Below are 25,380 nucleotides of genomic sequence, written 5' to 3' on the forward strand. Positions count from 1 at the left end.
TTTCACTTATTTATAACAGTAAACTGAGGTTACATAGTGAAATACAGTACTTAGAACTCCGTCTGAATGTTTCGATATTGAATTATAAAGGCAGCCTACTTCTGTCAGATTAGCAAACCCAACTGTCCCTGATTTGGAGCAATGTCCCTCTTTCCTCCTCATGTGTCCCTCATTTTGGTCTGATCTGTATAGTTGTATATAAAATGCACTTTTTATCTTTCAAAAAGTGTTTCCCAGTGCTAAACCTTTCATCCAAATTCTAAATTGCTGCATTTGTAAATTTCAAAAGCCAATATGAAGGAATAGTAGTGGTAAAAAAAAAAGCACTTGTGGGTTTAACCAATCTTGTTTTTTTGTACAATTCTCCTTTTAGGGTGTGTGGGAAGGGTGTGTGTCCTATGCATGCATGATTTTGCTGATAGGTGTCCCTCATTCCCATCTCAAAAAGTTGGGAGGTATGCAAGCCTCGTGACAGAACGTCACTGAAGTGACGTTCTGTCGCCGCCATCTTGCTGCACCCGCACCCCTCCACAGTGACGATACACCAAGAAGGGGGCAAGCGGACATCTTCTTACACCCACCGAAGTTTTGCATTTCACAGTTATTTTTAACAGTAAACAGAGCTTATAAGGTGAAATACAGTATTTCGAAATCTGACTGACTGTTAGATGTTGAGTTTTTAAAAGAAGCGGGGAACCTGCTGATCTCATAGGATTGCTAATGTGACGGAACACAGCTGCTTTTAAAAATTCAACATTTAACAGTCCGTCAGATTTCAAAATACTGTATTTCACCATACAAGCTCCGTTTAGTGTTAAAAATAAGTGTGAAATGCAAAACCCCAGTGGGTGTAACAAGATGTCTGCTTGCCCCTTCTCTATGCATCGTTACTGTGGAGGAGTGCGGGGTGTAGCAAGATGGTCGCCTAATCTGACGGAACATGCGCACACAATGCACGCTAAGGCCACGCTCGATAGCAAAGCGCATGTGCAATGCTCGGCTGAGGACTACATATCCCGGCATGCAATGCCCTATCCTGAGTTCTCGGCAGCAATGCGCAGGCGCAATTCTCGTCTATCGGCAGTAGACTACATGACCCGGCATGCATTGCTGCTGTCCTCCCACACGGCGGGGTCACTGTAGAGATGGCTGCCCGCATAGCATGTCTGCTGAGGAGGCTTCACCCGGAGAGGACGAGTGTCCGGAGGATGCTGTGTGCTGGAGGTGAGACCCCCAGTCACAGGACAGGCGGAGGTGACGAATGGGGCTCATTCACCTATAGAATCGGGCATGCAGCATTGTCACACAAGAACTGTCATAGACGGGAGGGGGAAGTGACATCTATTGCAGTGTCTGTATAAGTGACCTGAAGAGCTGACGCTCTAGTGAAGCTTGGGAGTACACAAAGTGTGACCCTGAGGATGTCCCCAGTCACACAGTGTGGTCCAACACAAGGGGGCAGCAGACAGCGTCTATGAATGAGACACCAGCTGTGATTGGATGATGATTAGTAGACCCCCTCCCCCATGCATAGATACTGTTTCATTCACAGAAGATGTAACATGGTTCTATGAATGAATGAGGGGTGGTATAGTCAGGCACTGTTGATGGCCGCCACTTAGTTCTATTAAAGCAGAGTTCCATCCATTAATGGAACTTCTGATCGGATTCCTCTGTCTTTTTTAGTTTATTTAGCAAAAAATAAGTGGTGATTAAATACCACCTAATGAAAGCTCTATCTGTGTGAAAAAAAAAATAACAATTTTGTGTGGGTACAGTGTTGCATGACCGCGCAATTCTCATTCAAAGTGTGACCACACTGAAAATTGGCCTGGGCAGGAAGGGGGTGAAAGTGGCCAATAGGCAAGTGGTTAAAGCGTAGCTAAAACTTTTTTTTTTCTCTCTATTTTGGATAGAGTTGGGTTATAACCCCTGTATGTGTTCTGTTGGGGAGATTTCCCTTAACATCCTGTCCCATACATGAGTGGCTGCATAGCCCTGGATGCAGTCTGTGCAGCCGCTGCATCCTTCTCTATTGGTTACCTGCACATAGTTTGGGGTAAATGCAGGCAGAAAAACAAAGGCAGTGGGCATGAAGAATGGGTGCCTGTGCCCATTGGAACAAAGTCGTTATGTGGTTCAATTCACACAGCTTACCTAAAAAAAAAAAAATTTGTCCTTACCTTTTTTGTCTTTTTGGGGAGATATATCTATATATCCCTAGACGGCTTGAAACGCAGGTGGTGGAGTCATGGTACTGCCGCCTTACTGCACACCTGAAGAAGGGCATGCAGCTGCTCAGGGCTGTACACATTGTGCAGCAAAAATGAAGCAGTCTGTCGCATTTAGTGAGCAGTACCACTGCTGTCAATGAGACCCAACCACAAGGCATATGGTTTTGGATCAGGGGTTTAGCCTTTTTAGGGTTAAAACAGGTAGTGGGGATTTGACACATCGCCTCCTGTCAAACACCCTGTGAAAAGGTTACCACCAGAAATCGCTTTTCAGAGGGGTGGCAACAACTGCCACATATGAGGACTGTTGGAGCTCCTTATTACCAGTGCAAAGTGTGTGACATCATCCAGAATTGTGACATCATGTTTTTCTCTTTCTCAGCCAGCAGTTCGTTGAGCAGGCCTCCTGGATTTACAGATCCTGAAGTGCAGAGCATACTGAGGAAGATGACTGGTCTGGACCTGGAGAAAATTTTCCAGCCGTTGAAGCAAGCCAGTAAACCACCCACATACAAGTTAATGACCCAAGAACAATATGAACAGGTATGTGTAGGAATGAAGGTCCCTCCATGAAAACTGGGTAGTAAGCACAGCACAGCTCTAGAACTATGGACACACACCAGTGATTTGTATGTCATTATTGTGCTTCAGAATGTACTAGGCATGGGGCAGCCATTAATATGACTGGAAACCTAGAATCAGGAGGCTAGTGTGTTGGGGTCTAACTACACTCCTACTGTCAGTGTGCATCGTTGGCTTTAAAGGCTCGTACTCTCTTATGCTTTTTATGTTTCAATAGTGTTTATTAAAGTTTTACAGTCCAAAAAAAGAAAAACCAAAGATCTCTGCTTTTCATTGAGCAGTACATATTTAGAGAGACGTATATTGAATATTTTAAAATACTTGAGGAATCCTCCTCTTATAGCATACATGGACCATTACACCACCTGATGACTGTAACTCATTTGCTCAAATAAGTGTGGTATACATGCCTTTCTCAACTACGAATCGTAAACTGTACACAGTGCCCACTGTGTCTATGACCTAATGCATGTTTCCAATCCTAGGGCTTGGGGTACTTTCCACCCGCTGGGAAGAACCAGCTTCCCATCCGACTATCGGGGGAGTTTGGTTTCTCCGGTCGCACGGGTGTCTCCCACCACAGCCCAAGTAGACAATGGTCCGCCAAGAGTGAATGAGAGGAACGACAAAACAAATATAATGAAAATTAAAACCCAATAATTAACATTATTAAAAGAAGGGGGGGGGGGGAGAACAACGTAGAGAATAAGTGCAGAGGAGAGGGGAAGGGAGAGGGGGGGGGGGGGGGGACACACACTACAGCTCCGTACTCGGAGACCCATCTCCCGATAAAATCTAGTTTGCGAGCGTCCTGGGGTCATTTTGCCAGGTATCTAATCCATGGATCCCATACTTTGTGAAACAACTTCATCTTGCCTTGTACTATTGCTATTAACCTTTCATTTAACATAAGCCACGACATTTTGCGTTTAAGCTGATCAAATGGCAGGGCAGTGGCCCTCCAGTTCCTGGCTATTGTTATTTTAGCTGAAATGATTGTGAATGTAATGCGCTTTTTAACTACTTGCTAATTTAAAAAATTTTTTTTTTTTTTTTGCATACATTGTTTACTAAAAAATTATTTAGAATCCCTGAACATTATATATTTTTTTTTTTTTTAAAGCGGAGACCCTGGATAATAAAATGGTGGCTGTTGCATTTTGTTATGTTACATATCATTTGGGCAGCCATTCATCAAACACACATTTTCTGGAACAAGTACACATAAATGAATTTTAGTGCACACACAATATAAAACCCATTTTTTTTGGTAAAATATAAAAGATGACATGGCATCAAATAAATAGATACCAAACATGTCGTGATTTTTAAATTGTGCATGCCTGTGAATTGGCGACAAACTACGGTGCTTAAAATTTTTCATAGATTTAAAAGCCTTTACAGGTTAGGTTTCAGCATAAAGTTAATTGTAATTTATGACCCTAGAATTATTGCTCTCGCTCTGACGTTCGCAGCGATACCTCACGTGGGTGGTGAAATCACTGTGTGCCAGACCTACATGCATGTTTAAATTTGAAAGCATGCATGGTAGGATGGCGGGCTTTAAAATGTTGTTTACATTTTTATTTGATGTATTTTTTTTTTTTTTTACTTTTCTTTATTCCCCCCCCCCATTTAACTTTTTTGCAATCACCTAAGGGTCGAAAATCTCTGTGGGCAACTGTCCTGACCGCTTAATGAGCTCCCCAGCGGTACGAGAAAGCCTGTGAACCACTGTAGGCAGGGGGAGTATTGGGAACCTTCAGAGCACTGTAAAAGTGATTGAACAGCTGTCTGGATCACTTTTACAAGACTGCCAATGAGCAACTGAAAAAACGGTACCAGGATTATGGCTGCAGCCATGATCTAGGTATCAACCACTTCCCATCAGGACATTTATATGTGATAGGAAGTGGGTTAAAGTGGAATTTAATTTTAAAAGTGAAGCTTTTATGTTCTAGGGCACGGGTCTCCAACATTTCTAAGCAAAGTGACAATTTTCTGTCCTTCAGACAGTAATTTGTGTCAGTTGGTGAAATCGTACCCCCAGGGCCAGATAAAGGGAAGGGCCACATTTTGGGGACCACTGTTCTAGGGCTGCTTTTTTCAACCTGGGTGCCTTCAGGTTTCTTTAGGCGTGCCTTGGAAAAATACCTAAAGTTGCCCAAATATTGTATACAATCTAGCGGGTTGATGAAGCCTGTCTTTAGACACACACACACACACACACACACACACACACACAGGTTTTTCATTGTGCAATATTACAACCTTCCAGCCACTGGCATCCTTGCAACCAATAACCTCTTGGTTGATAAGGACGTTGGCATCCTTTTTGGCCCTGCCCCCATCCCTCTACATCAGCACTGGGGTTACATTAGCTGAGTGAAGGAGAGAAACGTTGCAATACTAGTCGGTACAAATATGCAATGGAGTGTTTGCTTTGGAAGAATAAATCACCTCTAGCGTTGGGTGCCCTACATATATGGATGTTGCCATATGTCAAACTATTGCTTTCAGATTTTTTATTTTTACATTTTAGAATGGTGTGTTTAATATTTGTGCATGATTTTAAAGGGTGCCTTGACTGAAAAAAAAAAATATGTAGAAATATTAATGGTGCCTAAACACTACCCTGAGAAATGTACATTTTGTTAGTGCATGGCTATTTTCCTTTCTGGTATGTGAGGGTGCCAAGGCACTCCTGTGCCTACAGCCTCATTGCTTTATAAGAAAGGAGGCATCCAGCTAAATGCACATGCTGCTTACCCATGCTTTATTTAGTGATCTATCTTGGGGAGCATCTGTTTATAGGGATACATTTCTTAATAATAATTTGTATACAGAAAGCACTTTGGTTTTATAAAAAATAAGTGTAGGACTTTAGAACCAGCAGGATCCTTGATGATCCCAGTTCAGGTAAAGAAATGGTAAGATTGTGTTTTGCAAGTTTAATTTGCTCAAAGTGAATTGAAGGAGCCAGGGTGTGCTAACGGTTTACTTTTTGTCCTGTCACATAGGCCATTCAGAAAGCTGCAGAGGCTGCAACAAAGCACTTGGAGATGCCGCCCATGTTGGAGGAACGACCACCAATAAATGAAACCCTGACTGTGGATGAGATTCTTTCTGGTACAGATACTGCCAAATATGTGTTCACCGATATAACTTACAGCACAGCACACCAAGTGAGTATACTGCCAGGCTGAAGCAGCATGATGGCTCAGTTAATTAAGCTTTAAACTCTAAAATTAAATGTATTGCAGCTTATATGTTGGGTGGTGTGGCTGCATTACTATATATATATATATATATATATATATATATATATATATATATATATATATATATATATATATATAATTTTTACATGGTGATTCTTCCAGTAAAACACTGGTCTTAGATTGACAATACTCACTTGCCCTTCTGTTTTCAGGACAAAAAAACAAGATATTACATAGAGGGGTGTGGTTCTGTAGCGCTCTGAGCTAACCAAGAACAATATAACAGGCAGAGAGCACAGGAAGTTATCGGCTCACTTTCTGGCAAGATCAACCGTCAGAACACCTGTCAGATGTTATTTGTGGTCTGTATCCCCTTCAGAGAGAGGAAGTGTCAAGAATAGGGACACAAATTGCAACAAATCACTCTATTTCAGTGAAATGGGAAAGGCTTGGAACATGTGTCAGGTTGTAACTGTCTGTGTCTTGTCCCAGTGACGGCTGATCCACTCACTTTGGTTCTCCTGTCACAGTGAGGTCATGGAGAGCAATAAAAAAAGAGTAGGTTTTATCTTCCCAAGCTTAAAAAATAGCTTTAGCAGGAGTTGGGCTTTAATGAGTTATTCACGCATCTTAGTAGAACTTGTCCCTCTAAATATATTTATAAAATACAACGGGCACATTAGTTGAGTACTTTTTTTTTTTTTTTTTTTTTAAACATGAACCTCAGATATTTTGTAAGAACACAATTCCAGCTAGCGTTATGAATCACCAGACTGCTTTACACATGTGACTTGTGTTGTTGTGCTTTAAACATGTGGCTCCTTATGGCTGCAATGTTTCTGATCAGATGATGGGTTGATAGGGCAGCCTGTGCTGTTTTAGGCTGCATTCACACCTAAGCGACAGCCGCGTACGCGTGTAGCGGCAGATTTGCCGCGATTACAAATGTTTCTTTTTTTTTTTTTTTTTTTTTTTCTAAAGTATTCCCATTGCTGTCTATGGGAAAACGCGCCTGTCGCGTGAAAAAAAGGGTCCGGGACTTTTTGTCAGGCGACAGGCGTTGCGCGTCTATGAGATGTGAACCATCTCCATAGACGGCAATGGGAATTCTCCCCTCTAGCGACAGAAGCGTCCCGCGTCGGGCGTTTTGTCGCTTAGGTGTGAATGCAGCCTAAAGCTGAACTTTTGGCAGCTATAAAAAAACAGTCTAAAGCCTCGTACACACGATCAGACATCAAACAAACTTTCCCTTGGATTTTTGTCTGAAGGGAGTTGTCCGGTCACACCCATAGCATACACACGCTCTGACTTTTTCGGCAACGAACACGAACGTAGCGACGTTTCAACGTACTGACGAGAGTTTAAAAGAGGAAGTTCGAATCCCCGGCGTCACCCTTTGGGCTCTTGCTAATCGAGAGTTAGTAGAGGTTTCGTCTGTGTGCATTCGCGATTTTCAGTTTTGTGCAATTTTGTTCGTTTCTGAACATCCGTTCGTCAAGCAGACATGTTGCGCAATGGGGTTGTGCTAACTTGACCCACAAAAAAATATAGAAATATGTTTGCTTCATATAACCAAAATACACTAATCCAAAGTAAAGACATTTGTTTTTACTCCGTCAGTATCACCAGCAAAGCAGCTTTTAGTATTATCACATTATAAAGAAGAAGAGAATGTGCGCTGCTTTTCTTGATTTCAGAACTTGCCGCGTCACGAATGTGCTCTTTCAAATACGAATGTGAGTTCTTCCAGACAGAACGCTTCCGGCTGGTCTTTGCTTCTGAGCATGCGCGTTTGTACTTTGTACAAAAGTCTGATTGCTTGCTGTACACACGGTCGGACTAGGCACCATCGGACTTTTGTTGACGTAAAGTTTGTCCGTTTGCAGACCGAACTTTTTGTCCGATGAACCCCCGAAAAAGTTTGTCCGATGGAGCGTACACACGGTCAGACTATTTTGAAAACTTGCTCATTTTAAAGTTTGTTGGCACAAAGTGCGACCGTGTGTACGGGCCTTAAGCCTAACTCCAGAAAAGTAAAAATTCTTCCCCCCAGTGGGGCTGTCAACACACTACAAGGGTTAAAGGGGTTGTAAAGGTTCATCTTTTATTTTCTAAATTGGTTCCTTAAGCTAGTGCATTGTTGGTTCACTTACCTTTTCCTTCCATTTCCCTTCTAAATGTTTTTTTTCTTTGTTTTGAATTTCTCACTTCCTGTTTCTCCTCAGTAAGCTTTCCACCATCATCCGAGCGGTGGAAAGTCATTTAGAACGAAAACAAAAATGAACCTTTACAACCCCTTTAAATGCTTGTTTAGGTCTAAGGGACACAAACCGTTACTTACCTGGTCTTTCCCTTCCCTGGCAGATGGCACTTCCCAATGCACTGTTTCTCTGTGTTCTCACATTCAGTGCAGGACTATGGACTCTGCATAAGTCTTGATGTCATCGGGGGCGTCTGACTGCCAGAGCATTAATGAGAGGAGGCTGCAGGGACTGGCAAGGAGACATCTGCAGGAGCAAAGGATTAATCAGTAAATCGGCTTGTCCTGTTCCCCTAGAGCAGGGATATGCAATTAGCGGACCTCCAGCTGTTGCAAAACTACAAGTCCCATCATGCCTCTGCCTCTGGGTGCCATGCTTGTGGCTGTCAGTCTTGCTATGCCTCATGGGAATTGTAGTTCTGCAACAGCTGGAGGTCCGCTAATTGCATATCCCTGCCCTAGAGCCAGGGGCTTAGGACGTGTAGCTCTGCAACAGCTGAAGGTCTGTAGTTTGGAGATCCCTGCTAGAGCAAATGGTTGTCGAACCTGCGGCCTTCCAGCTGTTGCAGAACTACATGACCCATGAGGCATTACAAGGCTGACAGTTGCAAGCAATACTCCCAAAGACAGAGAAATTATGAGACTTGTAGTTCTGCGACTGGAGGGCTACAGGTTGGACACCCATGCCCTAGAGGTAAACAAGCATTTAACCCTTGCATTACTGGGCCAGGACCACTGAAATGATTTTTACATTACCTAGAGTTCAGATTTTTTTTATTTTTTTATATAATTAATTTTTTTTTACAGGAATGCAGTTTAAGTACCATAACATGGTATTGGGGTGTGAGAGGAGAGGTAGTACAAGAAGCCAATTGGTTCATGTGCTGTCAAGAATGCCAAGAGAAGAAGAAACAGAGTGACATATTAATGAGCTCATTGCTGGGTTGCTTCTCATTTTACTGTTCAGTCATAAGCGGGTCCTGGGCACCCTGGGCTCAAAGCAGTGTTTAGCTTCGCTTTTTACATTGGCGTTATTGTGTGTTTTCCAACTTTTTTTTTTTTTTTTTTTTATTAGTTATTTAAAAAAACTCTTTTTATAATGTAAAAACTTCAAACGTGGCTAAACACAGCTTGATGCGTTTAGCCACATTTTTTGGTTACTGCTCCTGGAAGCACAGGCTGCCCTTCTTCGCCTTTTTTTTTTTTTTTTCTTTCTCTGCCCCTAAACGCTTATGTCTCCAAACACCTCTCAGGCCTCGTACACACGACAGAGTTTCTCGGCAGAATTCACCGAGAAACTCGGTCAAAACCCGGATTCTGCCGAGAAACTCTGTCGTCTGTACAGTTTTGGCTCGATGGAGCCGCCGAGGAACTCGACGAGAAAATAGAGAACATGTTCTCTATTTTCTCGTTGTCCTCGTTCTTCTATGGGAGAAGCCGGCCCGCCGAGCTCCTCGGCGGCTTCATCCCAAAACTCGACGAGGAACTCGACGTGCCAAGCACGTCGAGTTCCTCTGTCGTGTGTACGGGGCCTCACAGTTTGTGTGCATGGACACATAGGCTAAGAATGAGGGACTTTTAGAGGCAGTTAAAAAAAAAAAAAAGTCAAATGCTACCAACAGCAGCTGTAAAAATGTCCTGTGTGCATGAGCCCTTAGCTGTAGAATTTTTTTTTTTTCTGAATTCAAGTTGAATATTGTAGCAAAAGTTTGTTTTCTTCTTTTATTGTTTAGTGGGCTAATCCTATGTATCTTGTTGTGTTTTGGCTGGAGTTTTACTTTAAAGATTTCCATGTGTTTGATCGTAGGAAAGGTTTATTGTGGTGCGAGAGCCAAATGGTGTTTTGCGGAAAGCCACCTGGGAAGAGAGAGATCGAATGATCCAGGTTTATTTTCCCCGCCAAGGTCGGAAATTGGCACCTCCACCTGTGTTCAAAAAGGAAAATCTTCAGGTAAATTATACATTTTAAATGAAAGAATCCCTGCTGATTGCCAGAACTGGGGTGTGATGTCTTCCTTGTTCCTTGCAGCATTTGTTTAAGCTGGATCGACATGAAGAGCTCCTGAACCGCTGTATTATCCAGTTTGAGCCCGATTCCCATGAATATATAGAGGTAAGTACTCATTGAGACCTCTTTTTACCTTGATTTCTCCTATCACCTTCCAGGACGGCACACCTGAGAGATGAAGGCTCCTCCCCACAGGAAACACAATCAATTGACAGCCCCTGCCCCCCCCGTACGTTGCCCTCCTGATCCCAGTATTGTGTCGTCGCCCCTGTACTGTGCCTTTCTGCCTCCCCATCTGTACTGTGCCCTGTGTAATAGTTGGCCTTTGATTTTTGGCATGTCTTCTAAAACAGATTTTATTGAAAGTACTAATAAATATATGAAAATATTTTATTCTATCAACTATTTATACTTTAATTCTTGAGAGTAAGTGCATATATTGGGGCAGGCTGGTAGGGGCCCAGGGCATTACTTGGCCCATGATGCTATTAAGACTGCCCTGGATGTAGCTAACCAATATTTGTCTTTTACTCATACTATAGAATTAATTCCCTGTAGCAGGGATCTGCTTAACTTGACACTCATTGTTACCAAGAGGCACCCATTGGTGCTTGGAGTGGATTATGGTCTGACACCTGATATTTATGAAATACAGTGGGGCAAAAAAGTATTTAGTCAGCCACAAATTGTGCAAGTTCTCCCACTTAAAAATATGAGAGGCATCTGTAATTGTCATCATAGGTATACCTCAACTATGAAAGACAAAATGGGGAAACAAATCCAAACAATCACATTGTCTGTCTGATTTGGAAAGAATTTATTTGCAAATTATGGTGGAAAATAAGTATTTGGTCAATACCAAAAGTTCATCTCAATACTTTGTTATATATCCTTTGTTGGCAATGACAGAGGTCAAACGTTTTCTGTAAGTCTTCACAAGGTTGTCACACACTGTTGCTGTTATGTTGGCCCATTCCTTCATGCAGATCTCCTCTAGAGCAGTGATGTTTTGAAGCTGTCGCTGGGCAACACAGACTTTCAACTCCCTCCAAAGGTTTTCTATGGGGTTGAGATCTGTAGACAGGCTAGGCCATTCCAGGACCTTGAAATGCTTCTTACAAAGCCACTCCTTTGTTGCACGGGCGGTGTGTTTGGGATCATTGTCATGCTGAAAGACCCAGCCACGTTTCATCTTCAATGCCCTTGCAGATGGGAGGAGGTTTGCACTCAAAATCTCAGGATACATGGCCCCATTCATTCTTTCATGTACACAGATCAGTCGTCCTGTTCCCTTTGCAGAGAAACGGCCCAAAGCACGATGTTGCCACCCCCATGCTTCACAGTAGGTATGGTATAGCATTCTCTCTCCTCCAAACACGATGAGTTATGTTTCCACCAAACAGTTCTACTTTGGTTTCATCTGACCATATGACATTCTCCCAATCCTCCTTCTGGATCATCCAAATCCTCTCTAGCAAACCTCAGACGGGCCCGGACATGCACTGGCTTAAGCAGGGGGACACGTCTGGTACTGCAGGATCTGAGTCCCTGGCGGCGTAGTGTGTTACTTATCTTAGCCTTTGGTACGTTGGTCCCAGCTCTATGCAGGTCATTCACTAGGTCCCCCGTGTGGTTCTGGGATTTTTGCTCACCATACTTGTGATCATTTTGACCCCACGGGGTGAGATCTTGCGTGGAGCCCCAGATCGAGGGAGATTATCAGTGGTCTTGTATGTCTTCCATTTTCTAATTATTGCTCCCACAGTTGATTTCTTCACACCTAGCTGCTTGCCTATTGCAGCTTCAGTCTTCCCAGCCTGGTGCAGGTCTACAATTTTGTTTCTGGTGTCCTTCGACAGCTCTTTGGTCTTCACCATAGTGGAGTTTGGAGTGTGACTGTTTGAGGTTGTGGACAGGTCTCTTTTATACTGATAACAAGTTCAAACAGGTGCCATTAATACAGGTAATGAGTGGAGGACAGAGGAGCCTCTTAAAGAAGAATATACAGGTCTGTGAGAGCAAGAAATCGTGTTTGTAGGTGACCAAATACTTATTTTCCACCATAATTTGCAAATAAATTCTTTCCAATCGGACAATGTGATTGTCTGTCTGGATTTGTTTCCACATTTTGTCTCTCATAGTTGAGGTATACCTATGACGACAATTACAGGCCTCTCATCTTTTTAAGTGGGAGAACTTGCACAATTGGTGGCTGACTAAATACTTTTTTGCCCCACTGTAGTTACTCTCAGTTCTTACCAGGCTCATTTTTAATGCATCTACCCGCAGGGTTATAAGGAGCCTGGGGATATAGAACACCTTTACATCTGACATGTCGGCATTCAGATCGGAAGAAAACCAGAAGTTGGGTATGCTTGGTTACATACCTGTCCAGTCCTCTAAGCCCAGGGAATAAGCTTCCCTTAATCTATTATCCTTAAGTGGGTTTTTCCTTTTCACCATGGCTATGGCAAACAAAGAGGACCCACAAGGATTGTCTGTCAGGAAGCCTTTTTCTAAATCATTCTCCTAAACAGACTAGTGGTTAAAACCAGATGTTCTTTGTTGACCAAAGTAGTTCCTTGTTTCCCAGAACAAATCTGATCTTTTTGGTGGTCCTAGGCAGCAGTTACAGACATTATAGACCACGATTGCTAGAAGGTTGACAGTCAATTTTTCTAAAAAGATTCACAGGCTCTCAGATTTCACAAGCCCATGCCACCTAGATTCTGCATCCGAAGGGAAGGCAGGGACATAGGTGGAGCAGACCTGCAAGTCAGTTGCATGATCCAGCTAGGATACCTTCATCACGCACTAAGGAGTGGAGGTAAAAAAATTCAAGTCAAAATCTGGCATTTAGCAGAAAGACCTTGCAGGCAAGGGTCCCACCCTAAAGTAGGCCTGTGGTTCCTTTTATTATCCTCTCAGGTGTGCCATCCTGGAAGGTGATGGGAGAAAACCTACATTGGACTTACCAGTAACGGTATTTCTACGAACCTTCCAGTACGGCAGGCCTACTTCCCGCCCTATGTGGAGGGAAAGATGAGCTAAACGCTAGGTGGTAAGTACCTATGTGGAGCGATGCTCCTTGTGAACCAGTTCAGGATTACTTTATTACAAACTGGGGATCAAGGGGAACAAGCTGTCAATTGATTGTGTTTCCTGTGGGGAGGAGCCTTCGTCTCAGGTGTGCCGTCCTGGAAGGTTCGTTACCGATAAGTCTGACGTAGGTTTTTCAGCTTGTGATCTTTGGCGCAGGAAGTTTTCAATATATTGTACAGGAATATTATTTCAGAACAGATTGGTTTTAGGAACTGTAGCTTATAGTTCTTAAATATTTAAGCACGGTGTGAAATTCTAAATCCCCACTCGCCTTTATTATGTGACCTTAGCCCAGTGGTTCTCAACCTGGGGGTCGGGACCCCCTCGGGGGTCAAATGATGATTTGCCAGGGGTCACCAAATCCTGGGCTGTTACTGAAGCCCACACCGCTCTCCCAGCGTTTTGCGGACCCCCATCAGGGCTGTCCTTAGAGTCTGTGGCCGCCCAGCTGGGCTGTTCCTGTGGGCCCCCACCAAGGAGTAAATGAAGGAATAAAAATAGAAAATACATGGAAGGGAGAGAAAAAGGGGGGAGGAACCAAGAGAAAGGGAGAGAAAGAATAAGAGAACAAGAAAGATGGCTAGAGAGAGGGATGGGGGGGAAAAAAAGTAAAAATTTAAATTAGGATAGAGAGAGATACTAGGGAAAGAAAGGAGAACAAAGAGAAAAAGTGGTACATCCTAAAATGTACCATAAGGGGTTTTAACACTGTACGAGTGGAAGGGACTCAGGGAGCGATAAATGTCTGTGAGTTAGGGGCGCAAATTACTTGTCTTGCCACGCAAATAATTTTACTGTTAGGGGTCCCCACAACTTGGGAAATTTATTAAGGGGTCACGGCGCTAGACGGTTGAGAACCACTGCCTTAGCCCTAATCGTACATTGTTCATGAAGCTTTTCATCATCAATATTCATTTCATGCCAACCATGTCTTGTGCTGAAACCTTTAGGAAATTGTATATAGAAAACTTCTGTTCCAGCACAGGAAATGAGAATAAATGGCTCTGCCTAATACAGTTGTCCAGCATAGGAATTGATCAGCATCTGTGACAGAACAGATTTAGTCTTCATTTACAGTAAATGAGTAATATAGAGTTTGAGCTGCACACCAGATGGATGCACAAAAACACTTTGTTGCTTATGTGTATTTATTTTAAAAGCGGTAAACCCAGGACCCTGCATTCATTATATCTGGTCTCCCACAGTTCACAGAACATGGAAATGCACTTATTTTAGTAAATATAAACTGCTAAATAACTTTTCTCATCAGCAGTATATAGCAGTCTTGTGACTTCTATCACTGTCCAGTCGAAGACTGATTTAAGCTTGTAGGAGGCGTTGCATGAACCCTGTTCTTCTGTCTGGACTGTGCTGATTGGCCCTGTGGTGGTCACATGCACCTCACCCAAAAAACAAAAAAAACTCCTCTAGCAATACACTTGGCATGTGCAGAGCGTCTCCTAGGGCTCTGTTCTATCAGCAGATAGCCTGAGGACAGTAAAAGAAAGGGGCTGATCAGGGAAGACAGGATCAAGCAGCCTTTTTACACACTGCAGAGGATTTACCCCTTGGGTTCCTCAGTGAGTATATAACAAGCATGCTTTACTGCATATACAGACTGAGTTAAGAATGTGGGTTTGGTAACACTTTAAGCAAGCTATAGATGGTTCGATTTCTGACTGTGTTGATGGGGTAATCAAGCGATATAGTTTAAAAAAAAAAAAAAAAACTTTTTTTCTTTCCTGCAACCGATAATTGCAGGAAAGAAATTTGCTCAGTCTGTGGCCAGCCTTAAAGTGGAGGTCCACGTAAAAATGGAATCTATGCTTTTCGGAACCCTACCCCCCCTCCCAGACATCTGTATAATACGCCTTGATATACAAGCGATGTAAGATATAAGAGTAGCGTCATGTCACAAGGGAGTATAAAAAGAAAGGAGCCTCCTAAGGCCCCTTTCACAAGGGGCCGATCAGTAATGATACGCCCCGTGAACCTCCGCTTGCTCAGCAGGGATCGCTTCGTTGATCCCTGCTGAGCCGGGAGATGACAGGGCGGTCTCCGCACACTGTGCAGGGACCGCCCTCAATTTTTTTTCTTTCTCCGCTCTCCCCTATGGTGTGGATCGAATGAACACGGACCGTCTGTCCGTGTTCACCCGATCCGCCAGACAGATGGCAAAGTAGGCTTTTCCTCCGTCACACTTTGGCGGGTCGGATGTCAGCGGGCATGTCACTGCTGACATCCGTGGTATCATAGAGGAGCACGGAGCGCCCGTTCAGGTCCGCCTAAAACTGGCAGGCGGACCTGAACGGGCCGCCCGTGTGAAAGAGCCCTAAGTGTAGCAATATGGTTGCATTTTAATGAAGGTACAACATTTAGCAACATATTGCTACACTTAAAGGTGCTTCTCTTCTCTTTTATACCCTGTAAAAATAAATGCTTTGATATACAAGTGCTTTGGATTACAAGCATGTTTCTGGAACGAATTATGCTTGCAAACAAAGGTTTTAATGTGTTTTTTTTTTTTTTGTTTTTTTGGCGGACCTCCGCTGTAAAGACTAGGCACTCATGACCAAGCTTTATAAAGGTGTTTCCCTCTCAGAAATTTGTCACCCTATTAAAATATCTCTGCAACAGATAAACAGGCCGATCCTTCCTTTCTTTTTTTTTTTTTTTTTTTTTTTTTTTTTTTTATATAGATCTATCTATATATTAACGTTCTTTTCTGTTTGTTGCAGAGCTCTGAGTCACAATCTGATAGGAGGGATGTAGTAATGAATGCAATGTAGATTAGTGAGTGATCTGCTAGTCTATGGTTAAAGTGATGCAGAAATGTATCTTCCTAAGGGTTTGTGCATATTTCACTTCTGTGTTGTAGATCAGGAACCAAACATTCGAGGACATTGACAAGCAAAGAAAGTATAACCTGTTACGGTCAACACGGCATTTTGGAGGCATGGTGTGGCACTTGTGCTCTGTGAAGAACGTTGATGGACTTCTTGTAGACCTGCTTCAACGAGATTTGTAAGTTACTTAGAGAATCGTACAGCTAAATGACTTGTATAAGCACCCCCAATACTTACCTGAGCCCCCTCTATATCCAGTGATGTCCATGAGTGCCTCGGTTGTCCATGACTCTCCCTCCTGATTGGCTGAGACACAGCAGCTGCGCCATTGGCTCCTGCTTCTGTTAATCAAATTCAGTTGCCTATTCAAGTGAACCGGTGCTCCGTGCCTGAATGGATATACAGAGCCTCAATTTGGCTCTGATGCCCCCATAGGGACCCGAGAAGAGGAGGATCTGGGCTGCTCTGTGCAAAACCACTACACAGGGCAGGTAAGTATAACATGTTTATTTTTTATATTAAAAAAAAAAAAAAAACATTAGAATCACTTGATTCACTGTGATTGGACACAGCGGATTGGACCTGCTGATTGGAGGAAAGGCAGAACAGTGGTATGCCTATGTAAACAAGGCAGACTGCTGTTCTGTCAGGGAGGAAAAGAGATCTTGTGTTTCCTGCTAAGAAACACGGATCTCTCTACGTCCAGTGCAACCATCCGCCACACCGTTGGAAAGCCCTCCCTAGGAGCACACTTAATCCTTTGATAGCCCCTGGTGTTAACTAGAGGTCGACCGATATATCGGTTGGCCGATATATAGGCCGATATTTGGGCTTTTTTAGGAAATCGGCCGATTATGTTAATTAGGCCAATTAGCATTGCGGCGCGCGCGGCTCCCATATGTACCTCGCTCAGCACAGCTGACACTGCACGCACAGTGAGAAGCGGCACAGCCCTGGGCACTGTGAATTTCAGACACTGCCTCACAAACTTCTTTCTGCTCCCCCAGCCCCTCCTTCTTCTCCTCCTCTCCCAGTAAGCTGCAAGATAGATGATGGCCACTCGTTTTTGAACCCCTCCCCTTCTCTCCCTCCCACCCACCCTATGACCAATCCTATCCCATCTTCAGCCCTGCACAAGACTATCGGGCGAGTGAGATGAGGGAGAGCCCGGGAAGAGTAAAACCAGAGGGAGGGGCTGAGTGATACCTGGGGGCGGGGCCAGCAGTTACAGGTTCTGGAATGGCATGGCACGTATGAGAATCCTCAGTGGAAGGTAGGACATAGATTAGATGCTTCATTCTATGTGGCTGTCTGTTTTGATTATGCAGCCTGCAGCTGCTACATGTACACCATGGGGACTCTTTAGACTAGAGAGGTAAACTCATGAGGAATAGTTGGGGGACAAAAAGCAAGTGAAAAAGGAGGGGGGCAGAAGGGGACAGAGCAAAGCTGATGGGGACAAAACAGAAGACACAGGGTGGGCTTTACTCAGTGGGGTATCTGTCTGCTGAGTGCGGGCAGATGACAAGCCCGTTTCTGCTGAGCGAACACAGACACAGCCCCACTCTACTCTATGGGCAGTCAGATTTAGGCCCTGTTCACACTAGTGCGATGCGAGAACTGTGCAATTTCAGTGTAGGTCCCAAATCGCACAGTGGTTCACACTGAGATCTGAAAACCACTGCAGGTGTCAATGTAAAGCTAATACCCCCAGATCGGTTTCCAGATCGCAGTGCAAACGATGACATGGTGCAGGAATCGGATTGGATGGGTGTGAACACCGATCCGATTCCAGTGTGGACCAAATAAAGGGTCCTGCACCATTTTGGTGCGAATCCAATGCGATTTCAGCCATACAGTTTGTATGGCTGAAATTGCATCGCACAGACATTGCATGTGATGTGCACTCCAATGTGGTGCGAATCGCATGCGATGTCTGGCATCACGCTTTTATTTTTTAACCGTTAGATTTTATGAGATGAAGGGGGGGGGGGAAGAAGAGATATCGGCCGCAAAAATCGGCATCATTTCTCGCCCATCAGCCGCCCCGATTTCCAAATATCGGCATCGGCCAGAGAAAAACCCATATCAGTCAACCTCTAGTGTTAACCCCTTCCCTGGCAGTTTCACAGTGACTGCGTTTATTTTTTTGGTTTTCTTTTTTATTTAAGCACTGATCATTGTATTGGTGTCAGTTTTTTCCCGCCGCAGGGTCCAAGTCCCGATAAAAATCGATGATCGCCTCCCAATACTAGTAAAAAAAAAAGTCTATAAATCTATCTCATAATTTGTAGAAGATGGCAATAATGGCCAACAATAAATTTATATTTATTTAAATTCATGATATTAATTAGGGGTGCACCAAAAACAGAAAATGCAGGATGCACTTTGCCGAAAATGTGTTTTTAAAAAATATTTCATATTTTTATATATAATTGTATGTATTCGACTTTTTTCATTAATATCATGGATTTATTGTTGGCTATTATTGGCACCCTTATTTATTTTTAAGTGCAAGAAAAGCTCAAGGAAAAATGCAGTCTCTGACCATGTCTGTAATCCTCTTACTTGAACACACACTGCTAATAGTATTGCAACGTTTCCATTTTGTGCACCTCTAGCAGACATGATATAAGGAGATGGTCAGAGACTGCAGACATGATGCAAGAGATCCATGCAGCCTCGCCAGTGCTTGGATCAGAGTTGTGATCTCCCACAGTGTCAGGGAGCTGGATTTAAACTTCCCAGGCTGGGCGACCTGCAGTAAGTGTTCTGCCTCCTGTCATACACCTAACACTAATTCAATTTCCCGCCGTTGGATCAGTGTGCAGTCTATCACAGGAGGCGGAACATTGTTACTGCGGTCACTTGGAGATTTCAGCTCCGTGACACAGGGATATCGCCACTCTGCGCGAGGAGGAGGGAGGACTCTGAGCCGCCCGGATGATGCCCCCTGCAATGTGCAGCACCCAGGTTGACCACCCCCTATTCAGTGCCATTATCGGCACCTTTTATTCCTTCGACCGCGTGCCAAAAACACTGTTTTCAGCCTATGTGTTTGTATGCCGAAATTTCGGTGCACCTCTAATAATAATTAAAAAGTCGAATATAATACAAATATATATTTCAGCACCAAAATCTCCATTCGGTGCACTTCTAATCACCACATCACTGCTTGAGCTGGCCTCTACATGGCAATTATGTGGACTGGCCTTTTTCTCATCCTGATTTTTGGAGTACCGAACCTGGACCCTGCTGCACAAAACATTGCAGGGATAGCGTGAAATGTGACTTTCTTGAACTGGGTTCTGCTTTGGTGCTTTCTAGACATTGAGTCCTGGTAAAAGTTAGCTGCAAAGCGCTTTCTAGGTCCAGAGCTATGGAATTGCCTCAAGGCTTGTATGTCTTATAAGACTCACTCTGGGAGTTGCCTCACTTTTTGCACTACTCGGTGTTGTTTTTTTTTTGTTTTTTTTCTGCTACTACTGATTTTGTCATGTAAAGGGTTAGAAATGAGGCACTAAGCACTTATATCATCTGCTGGGTGAATAGTGACACATTTCATGCTCTTTCTTGTCACGTCCCACCCTTCTCCTTCATCTGCTTCTGCAGTAGGTGTTCCCAGTCCCTCGTACAACCTGCAAGGCTAGAGGTCAGAATCCAGCTAGGTCTTCTGCGGTTTGATGTCAGATTTTTGTATGGTCAGTACACAAATTTGTCACACAAGTCGAAAGTACAAACACGCATTCTCGGAAATGCTCACCAAACTCAAAATTGGCAGAAGGGGTACAAAGGGTGGCACTCAAGACCTGAAACTCCGCGTAGTACGACACACGTTTGTGTTTTTGGCATGACAATTGTTTTCTGTTGGTATACAAGACAAGATCTTGGCACATGCCCTTTTGACAAAAATCAGACGCTCGGTTGGCCAACAATCGTACTGTGTGAATGAGGCTGTAGTGTCTGTGAAGGATATGCTTCAGTGGAATTCTCCCTGCTAGTTTAATGGTGTGTGTGTGTGTGTGTGTGTGTGTGTGTGTGTGTGTGTGTGTGTGTGTGTGTGTGTGTGTGTGTGTGTGTGTGTGTGTGTGTGTGTGTGTGTGTGTGTGTGTGTGTGTGTTAGTTAGAGGGAAGGTGATTTCAGGTGGGACTCACTCCTCTGCTAACAGGCTGTTGAAATGTTAATGACCCTTCTTCAGCCAGCTCCCTATTTCAAAGGATAATTGATCTATTGTGTGTGTGTGTGTAGGAGACCTGTGTTTACTGTTTACTGTGATTAGAAGGGGCTCATGTTAATTATTCTGATTGCTTCATTGTGGTAATTATCTCTTCTATATGCGGGGCCAGGCTGTCTAGATAGTGTATTCTGTTACAACTAGGGCCGAAACAACTAATCGATTAATCGATTATGAAAATAATCTATTACAATTTTCATAATCGATTAATCGGCCAGTAACATAATGGGGTTAAAAAAACTAGCCCTTTATAGTACAAAAAAGCAAATCGCTACTGTAAATTACTTTCACTGTCCCACAGTAAAAAAAATGAACCCCTTAGGCTCCATGCACACTGGGTTTAAAAAAAACGTCTGTTCTTTTTGGCGCAAAAAACTTCCATATAGAGCATTTTTGTACAAAGTTTAGAGGAGTTTAGGAGAGGTTTAAGTTTTTTTCTGCCAGTGAGCTATTATCCGATTAATCGAAACAATAATCGGCCAACTAATCGTTTATGAAAATAATCGTTAGTTGCAGCCCTAGTTACAACTAGTAATTACCTTCACTGATGTCATTCAGGGTCGACTCCGAAGTGTCTGCCTATCATCTGTATGGGAGCCACCACCTTTGTGAGGGGGCGGAGATTGTCATTGTAACAGTTTTTTAAATTACATATAAGCTGTGTGTTGTACCATTAAAGTCTGTCTTGTTCCAGCAGTAAGCTCTGACTCATGTGTGGCTTATTATGGCGATTCCAGGATGGGATGTTCTTTTATGGGAAGAAGGGAATGTTTGATGGGGATATCATTCTAATACCGTCAGTGTCCCATTTTCAGACTCCCCTACTTGCTAGGGGACATGGCTTTATCTGGCTTCAGACTCTGGCATTGGTACTTAAGGCATCTTTTGGACTACAGTTCTGTTTCGTTGAACCTGTGGGTGTTGCTCTCTTGCCCACCCCTCAGCTGCACTGCTTTGGAATGTCCTGAAAGAGCCTGAATTCCTGTGTCCCACAAGTAGCGACAAGAGTCTTGTATATGGGCATTCTTTCCACTGAAGACCAATGTAGTTGCTTCAAACTAACTGAAGAGATGGTAGAACCTAAGTGCTAAATATTGCAAAAAGTATATCTGTAATCTCTAAGCAAAATGGGGGTGACCTTTTTCTATTTTGATGAAAAAATGGGAATTGGACAAGCAAAATACATTCAGCCGCCAGTGAGCTGGAAGGGCAGACAGATGTATATCTGCTAGGGCTGTTACTGATTAAAATTTTCGTGTTCGATTAACCCCCTTTTTTTTTTTTTTTTTTTTATTCTTTTTAGCGTTAAACTAATTTTGATTAATTATAACGCACATACATTTTTTGCATCACCACCATATATAGTCCCCACTGTAATATCCACAGGCGTCTTCCCCCCCCCCCCCCCCCCCACTGTAATATCCACAGGCGTCTCCCCTCGCCCCCCCCCCCCTGTAATATGGTCCACATCTCCCCCATTGTATAGGAAGATTAGTGCTTGCTTAGTCTTACCAGAGAAGCCGGCCAAACACGAGCAGTTGAGCCTGGGTGATGAGGTCAGCGCCGCTCTAGGCTCACCTAGGCTGCCGCCGGGTGGACCAGGATGGCCGTCGCTCCGGGAGCTAGGTCGAAGCCGCTGCCTTTCCTATGGCTGAGGCAGCAGCGGATCACGTGGTGTGCCGATCCACATATGGTGGCCGTTTGGATCACGGATCATTTACGATCCGTTGCACCACTAGTACTGATCAAAAGAATCTAAAAAAATTAACGATTAATCGAGGAATTAATCTTTAATTTCCACAGCCCTACTATCTGGCCCTTGATCCAAGACAACCCTCTTTGTATACCAAGCCTAGTCATTAGAGAAAATACATATCGGCATTATTTTTTTTTATTTTTTTTTTTTAGATTAGATGATGCGTTGAGTTTAGTGCGACTCTACCACATGATACATCCCGATACTGAGTGTGCAAGAGAATCCCAGGGAGCCGACGGCAGAGATCTTATTAAGGTAACACTTTACTTTTCACTAAGTATAAAGTATTTTGAAGTCTGGTAACATTATGTACTTGCAGCAAAATCTTTGTCATGGGGCACCCATTGAGACACAGAAGATGAAATGCCTCCATCTTGCATATTAGAAAATGTGATGAATAGTCCTTTAGAGAGAGATGGGGCTTGTGTTAAAATTAATAAATGAGGGGTGTAATATTCCTTCAAACTGCTGAAATTTTCAGCCAATATTGACCTTTAAAGATACTGCATGTTCTTATGTATAGCCCCTCTGGTTTATTCATACCTCCTTTTTAAATACATAGTATGATTTGAGTTGTCATTGGATAAATGGTCTGTGCTTTCCTGTGTGTTTAAAATATTAAAGACTGTATGTTCCGCTCCAGTGCTGCAATATTTCCCTCTTATGAGAAGTGTTCATCGGCTTAGTTGCAGTGCTATACAATAAAGTAGAGAAGTGTTAAACATTTGAGACACAGTAAACGATTGATTGATTGATAGTTTAACGATATTAAATTAATAACTGGCTGATGTTAAAGTGGATGTAAACCCTCACATACCAAGTGATGTTACTGGCCTCAAATGATACAGAGATTAAACAAATCCGCCTACATAAGTTGTACTTTGTTTATCTGCATCAAATCAGCGTGCACAATTTACATAGGATCTCTCGGCTCTGAAAAGCAGGGGGTGGAAAGCTGAAGTTGCATCAGTGAGAAGAGCTCTGAGAGCTGATTGGAGGGAAGAAAGACGCCCCCTCCTCACAGCACCACGGAACACAGCTGAGGCTGTGAATCTACTGAAGGCCCCCGTCACCTTTTTTTTTTTTTTTTTTTTCCTCTTGTCAGAAATGACTAATACTGATAGAAGAACAAAGCAGCAGACAGAGATGACACTTGGTGCTCTGGAGTGAGACAAGTACACACTATAGAGGAATATGCTTGTTCATAATTCATGTCTAAGGTTTACAGCCACTTTTACATTTCTAATAATTTTGCGATTTAAACTCTGGAAAGCAAGCAATTCCTTATCTGTAATTTTTCTTTTTGATTTTTGCAGATATTTATTAAAATGGAAGCAAAGAATCCAGCATATATAGAACTGGCTTTACAAGCATATCCACAGACTGCCAGCAGTGCAGCGTCTTCATGACACCATTGCTGGACTTCTCCAGAATTCTACACTTCAGTTTCATGAAGCCATTTCCTACCATGCAAAATGTAGTGTCCCCCAGCGACTACTGGATGTGTATTTCTATGCTGGACACATAAGCCTTCCCTACTACTTTGTGTCACAATTTCTAAATAAATATTCAGTATACTGTGTTTCTCCTGTTTCTAAATGAGCATTCATAATACTGTTACTGCATTTCCCCTGTTCAACAAGCTAAAATGCTAAATGTGCACCGAGGCTGTTCTGTAGGAGGCTGGAAATGTACCCAATTAGTCAATTAAAATTAGCGCTAAACACCGATATCCAAATTGTATATTATATTTATGATTCGTTAAGTCTGCATGAACTGTGTTTTCAGGCAAGAATATTAAATTGCTTTTCTCACTATAACCCTACTGCTAAAACTGTTTTGAGAATTGTAACTGAACATAGCAGCTGCTCTAAATACCTCTGCTTTTTAAGGAAAATTATAATTGTTCAGGGTCAATTTTTTTTATTTTTGGAAAATTGATTAAAGGATAAGTTCACCTTTTTTTTTTTTTTTTTTTTCGGGCAGAATTTCACTTTTCATAATAAATAAAGCGTTTTCTAATGCCGTTTCTGGCCCAGCCATCCCAATGTGTTTACCTTTCACTTACCTTGTCCGCAGGATGATTAAAATCTTAATAAAGTCAGTTTATTTGTATTTTTTGAACAAATTTTCAGTTTCCCTCACTTTCTGTAGCTTGTACAGTGGAACCTCGGTTTAAGAGTAACGCAGTTAACGGGCGTGGGTGGTGTTTTTTTTTATTTTTTTTTATTTTTTTTTATTTTTTTTTATTTTGACTCTGTTTGCGAGTGACTCTCAAGATGAGCAGAATTCAACCTAATAGGGCCTGCAGTACCGCATTTGGCCTGAGGTGCGGGGGCGCCAGAGCCGAACAGCGCCGTTCGACAATGCTTGGAAAGACATGGAGATAATGGCCCAGATTCAGGTAGGACTTGCGCTTTATTTGCGGAGGCACAGGGCAACGATTTTGCCCTGCGCCCACGCAAATATTTTGCGCTGCCCTCGATTCGCGGAGCAGTAGCTCCGTAAATTGCGAGGGGCGCGCCGGCAAAATTGCCCGGCGTAAGCGCGCGCAATGTAAATGATCCAGCCGTGGGCAGGGAATCATTTAAATTAGGTGCGTTCCCGCGCCGATCGTAAAGCGCATGCTCCGTCGGGAAACTTTCCCGACGTGCATTGCGGCAAATGACGTCGCAAGGACGTCATTTGCTTCAAAGTGAATGGCGTCCAGCGCCATTCACGATTCACTTACGCAAACGACGTCGATTTTAAATATCGCGACGCGGGAACGTGGGTATCCTATAGCATTGGCTGCGCCTGCTATTAGGATGTGTAACCTTACGCGAAACCCGACGTACGCAAACTACGTAATTTGCGTACGCAGGGCTCGTGCAACGTTGTGAATCGGTGTTAGTATGCAATTTGCATACTATACACAGATCACAATGGGAACGCCCCCTAGCGGTCATCGCTAGAATGCAGCCTAAAATCTGCATGGCATAAGCGCATTATGCCACGCAGATTTTAGGCTGCAGTCGGCGTAACGAGTTCTCTGAATCAGGAGAACTTGTTACGCCGGCGCAAGTCGGCTATTGCGCTGCGTAACTATGGTTACGCAGGCGCAATTGCTACCTGAATCTGGGCCACTCTGTTTCCG

The 25,380-nt window shown here is 43.3% G+C and overlaps 1 protein-coding gene across 1 annotated transcript; it reads left to right on the forward strand.

Annotated features, from left to right (window-relative positions):
- The first annotated feature begins 1,056 nt into the window (after positions 1–1,056).
- Positions 1,057–24,348, forward strand: MRPS22 (mitochondrial ribosomal protein S22). Its single transcript, XM_040349025.1, has 8 exons — positions 1,057–1,224; positions 2,617–2,777; positions 5,837–6,001; positions 10,105–10,248; positions 10,327–10,410; positions 16,286–16,431; positions 22,397–22,499; positions 23,561–24,348. The coding sequence occupies exons 1-8, from the start codon at positions 1,146–1,148 to the stop codon at positions 23,651–23,653; spliced, it is 975 nt and encodes a 324-aa protein (XP_040204959.1). The 5' UTR covers positions 1,057–1,145; the 3' UTR covers positions 23,654–24,348.
- The last annotated feature ends 1,032 nt before the right edge of the window (positions 24,349–25,380 follow it).

Source organism: Rana temporaria, chromosome 4, assembly GCF_905171775.1.
Source record: "Rana temporaria chromosome 4, aRanTem1.1, whole genome shotgun sequence".
Taxonomy (NCBI): domain Eukaryota; kingdom Metazoa; phylum Chordata; class Amphibia; order Anura; family Ranidae; genus Rana; species Rana temporaria.

Coding starts and splice junctions, on each gene's coding strand:
- MRPS22 (XM_040349025.1), top strand. CDS start 1,146: ATGGCTGCCCGCATAGCATGTCTGCTGAGGAGGCTTCACCCGGAGAGG. Junction 2,778..5,836: donor CCCAAGAACAATATGAACAG/GTATGTGTAGGA, acceptor CCTGTCACATAG/GCCATTCAGAAAGCTGCAGA. Junction 10,249..10,326: donor TCAAAAAGGAAAATCTTCAG/GTAAATTATACA, acceptor TGTTCCTTGCAG/CATTTGTTTAAGCTGGATCG.